General features: G+C 38.7%; 1 protein-coding gene across 1 annotated transcript; it reads left to right on the top strand.

Moving 5' to 3' along the window:
* Positions 1-808: 808 nt before the first annotated feature.
* On the top strand, positions 809-3,602 carry LOC122051582 (G-type lectin S-receptor-like serine/threonine-protein kinase At2g19130). The gene has a single exon (XM_042612774.1). The coding sequence runs from the start codon at positions 809-811 to the stop codon at positions 3,296-3,298; it is 2,490 nt and encodes an 829-aa protein (XP_042468708.1). The 3' UTR covers positions 3,299-3,602.
* The last annotated feature ends 203 nt before the right edge of the window (positions 3,603-3,805 follow it).

The following is a 3,805-nucleotide window of genomic DNA, read 5'->3' as shown; positions in this document are numbered from 1 at the left end:
CGAGTAAAAAAATAAAAATGATCCATATTTAATCTATGAAAAATTTAAAATTTTTGACTAAATATAGTTTAGCTAGTAAAAAATTAAAATTATCAATAAAAATAAATCTCGACTAAAATTTATTTTAACTATAATTTTAATATTTAATATCTATACTTATATGTTTAATATTTATATTTAATTTATATAGGTATACATATGTAAAATTTATGGACCTCAATATAATAGGGAACCTAGATATAGATTTTAATGATCTATGTCTTGACATGAGTATTTGCTCTACTTGGTATAAGCTTGGTATTGTTTGTATCACTGCTATAATTCCAGTTCATAGATCTATAATTGAGGAGCTTCATCAGTTTATTGGATGCGATAATTTAGGCGACTTTTGGTTAAATGATGAAAATGATTATGGGTATAGGTTTGATAATAAAATGGAATGAGAACAAGAATGAAAATGAAACTCACCTAATTATATAAATTTTATTAATTTTCATAAATTTAAAAATCATTCTCAAATTATTATTTTCAAATCCATAATTCAAACACTATCATTTTCCTATCATTCAATTCCTTCATTTTCAAACTCACATTTTCAAACTCATCAATCAAACGTTTTATTCCTTCGGTAGTCGTGTCCCAACATACTTTTTGAAAATTTATGATATCATTAAATACAAAGGAGCAGTTGATTGTGAGAGGACATGAATGCTTGCTGTTAGACTTAAATGACGTGCATGGAAGGAATCATTTAGGACATGTCCTTGGAGCCTTTATATATGTAACCAATCAAAGTTGCAGCAAATCCATGGCTTGTTCATCATCATCAATTGAGTCATGCTTCTGCTGCTGCTTCTTGTTTTCTCTTCTTCTACTCTTCTCCTCAGCAACATCAACTGACACAATCGCTGTAAATGACTCTGTGACAGGGAACCAAAGCATCACCTCCAAAGATGGCAATTTCGTTCTTGGCTTCTTCACACCACCAGGTAGCTCCTCTCTCAACTATTATATCGGCATCTGGTACAATAAGATCTCCGTGCTCACCCCAGTATGGGTGGCCAACAGAGCCACCCCAGTCACAGACCCGACCACGTCAGAGCTCAGAATCTCTGACGATGGTAACCTCGTCCTCCTCGTCAACTACTCCAAAACCATCCTATGGTCCACCAATGTCACCACCATCTCTTCCTCCAACTCCACAGTTGCCGTCATCCTTGACAATGGTAATCTCCAGCTCATGGATGGATCCAACTCCTCACTCATCTTTTGGCAGAGCTTTGATCACCCCACTGACACTTGGCTTCCTGGTGGCAAGTTGGTGTTCAATAAGATCACCAAAAGACCTCAACACCTCACTTCCTGGAAGAATAAAGTTGACCCTTCTCCTGGGATCTTCACCTATGGGATGGATCCGACTGGATGCTTACAATACTTAATTTTGTGGAATATGTCTCGGATATGTTGGGCTAGTGGACTGTGGGATGGCCACGAATTTAGTTCAGTCCCTGAGGCCACATCAAATTATATGTACCACATGCAAGTAGTCAATGATACAGATGAGATGTATGTCACATACACTGTAGATGAAACCAATTATCTCACGTCTAGACTAGTACTGGATTATGATTCCGGTGAGATCCAAGAACTGGTGTGGATGGAGAATTTGAAGTCATGGATGCTCATCTGGGCTCAACCAAAAAGCAAGTGCTCAGTTTATGGGGTATGTGGACCTTTTGGTAGCTGCAGTGACTTCAGATCACCCTTCTGTTATTGTGTTAAAGGTTTCAGGATCAAGTCTCAGAGAGATTGGGATTTGGGTGATAGAAGTCAGGGTTGTGAGAGGATGACTGCTTTACAATGTAGTGGTTTAAATAACAACTCTGCCGATTCAGAGAAAGATGGCTTCTTTGAGATGACAAATGTTAGGCTACCAGATAACCCCTTCAAATTGACCATGCTTAGGAGCTCACAAGATTGTGAACTAGTTTGCTTGAATAACTGCTCTTGTAATGCTTATTCCTTTAACTCTAGTGGGTGTTTTGTTTGGCAGGGAGAGTTGCTTAATCTCCAAGAAGAATCTAATGAATCTGATGCAGGTACACTTTACCTTCGGCTGGCGGCCTCTGAGTTGCCAAGTTCTGAAAGCAGCAAAAAGAGAGTGGTCATATGGGTAATAGTAGGGGTTGTGCCATGTATCATTGTTTGTTTGTTTGTTGTTTGTATCTTAATTCTGAAGCCAGGACGTAGAAGAATGGTTCAGAAGTCAGAGGCTGTGCAAAGTTCTTTGGTCTCTTTTACATACAATGAGCTGCGGATTGCCACCAAAAATTTCTCAGATAAGCTTGGAGGAGGGGGCTTTGGATCAGTGTTTAAAGGGTCGTTGCCTGGTTCAATTGATATTGCAGTGAAGAAACTCGAAGGTTTTTATCAAGGAGAGAAACAGTTCAGAGCAGAGGTGAGCACACTAGGAGCCATTCAACATGTAAACCTTATTCGACTAATGGGCTTTTGCTCTCAAGGAACCAAGAAATTACTGGTTTATGAGTTCATGTCGAGCGGTTCTTTAGCTACTCAGCTTTTTCATAACAATTCAAATGTTTTGGACTGGAACACAAGATATCAAATTGCTATCAGAACTGCGAGAGGATTAGCTTATCTTCATGAGCAGTGCAGAGACAACATTATACATTGTGATATTAAGCCAGAGAACATACTGTTGGATGATGCGCTCATGCCAAAAGTAGCAGATTTCGGTCTAGCAAAGCTCTTTGGAAGGAACTTTAGCAAAGTTCTGACTACCATTCGAGGGAGTAGAGGATATCTTGCACCTGAATGGATTGAAGGTACACCCATCACCACCAAAGTAGATGTTTATAGCTATGGAATGATGTTGTTCGAGATCATATCCGGCAAGAGAAATTTAGTCTGTGCAACAGACAGTTGTTTTGAGTTCTTTCCAACAGTGGCAACAAGCAAACTCATTAATGGAGATGTCGAAGGATTGCTAGACCACCGGCTCGAGGGTGAAGCTGACTTGGGAGAGCTTGAAGTAGCTTGTAAATTGGCTGGTTGGTGCATTCAAGATGATGAGAGTTCCAGGCCAACGATGAGTCAGATTGTTCAAGCTCTAGAGGGCAATCTAGACATCAACATTCCTCCTATTCCCAAGTTTCTCCAAGACCTAACCGACTCTTGGCCCGACAACATCAATTCCCCTGGAAATTTCTCTTCAAATCAGAATTCCAACAGTTGTGCCTCTTCAACTAGCCATCAGATAAACAATGCTACAACTTAATCTCTAGTTAAGACAGAACAAAGATATGCATCGAGTTTATTTGTTATGTAATGTTTTTCATCTGCATATCAAGTTTGTTGGTCTATAAAATGTGACCAAGTTGTGTTTTTTTTTCGGTAGATAGGTCGATGTTAGGTATCGCCCAAACGCTATTCTGAAAGGGTATCGCATTTTCTTATTTTGTATGTCCTTAGATGATTGCTACCTTGAAAGCTGCATTATGTTCGTATGTAGAATGTAATTGTATAATTACACTTCAATTAGAGATGTAAATTGTTTGTTCTAAACGCCCAATTTATTTCAACTTGTACATTTTAGTAGCAACTCTTTTTCTTATTTTATTGGAACTTAAACAGGATTTAAGTTGCAGCACTCCTTATCTGAGGAATCCTTAGTTCTGATGTGAACTAGAGGAATTGATGCTCTTGGTCCATGACCAGTTTAGGACTTGGAGTGACATTAGAACAGGAGGAATGCCGACCTTCACAGTTACGTCAACTGACACAA

This window comes from Zingiber officinale, chromosome 3A, assembly GCF_018446385.1.
Source record: "Zingiber officinale cultivar Zhangliang chromosome 3A, Zo_v1.1, whole genome shotgun sequence".
NCBI lineage: Eukaryota > Viridiplantae > Streptophyta > Magnoliopsida > Zingiberales > Zingiberaceae > Zingiber > Zingiber officinale.
The sequence above is the reverse complement of the archived record's forward strand: the minus strand, read 5'-3'. Positions and strand labels throughout refer to the sequence as shown.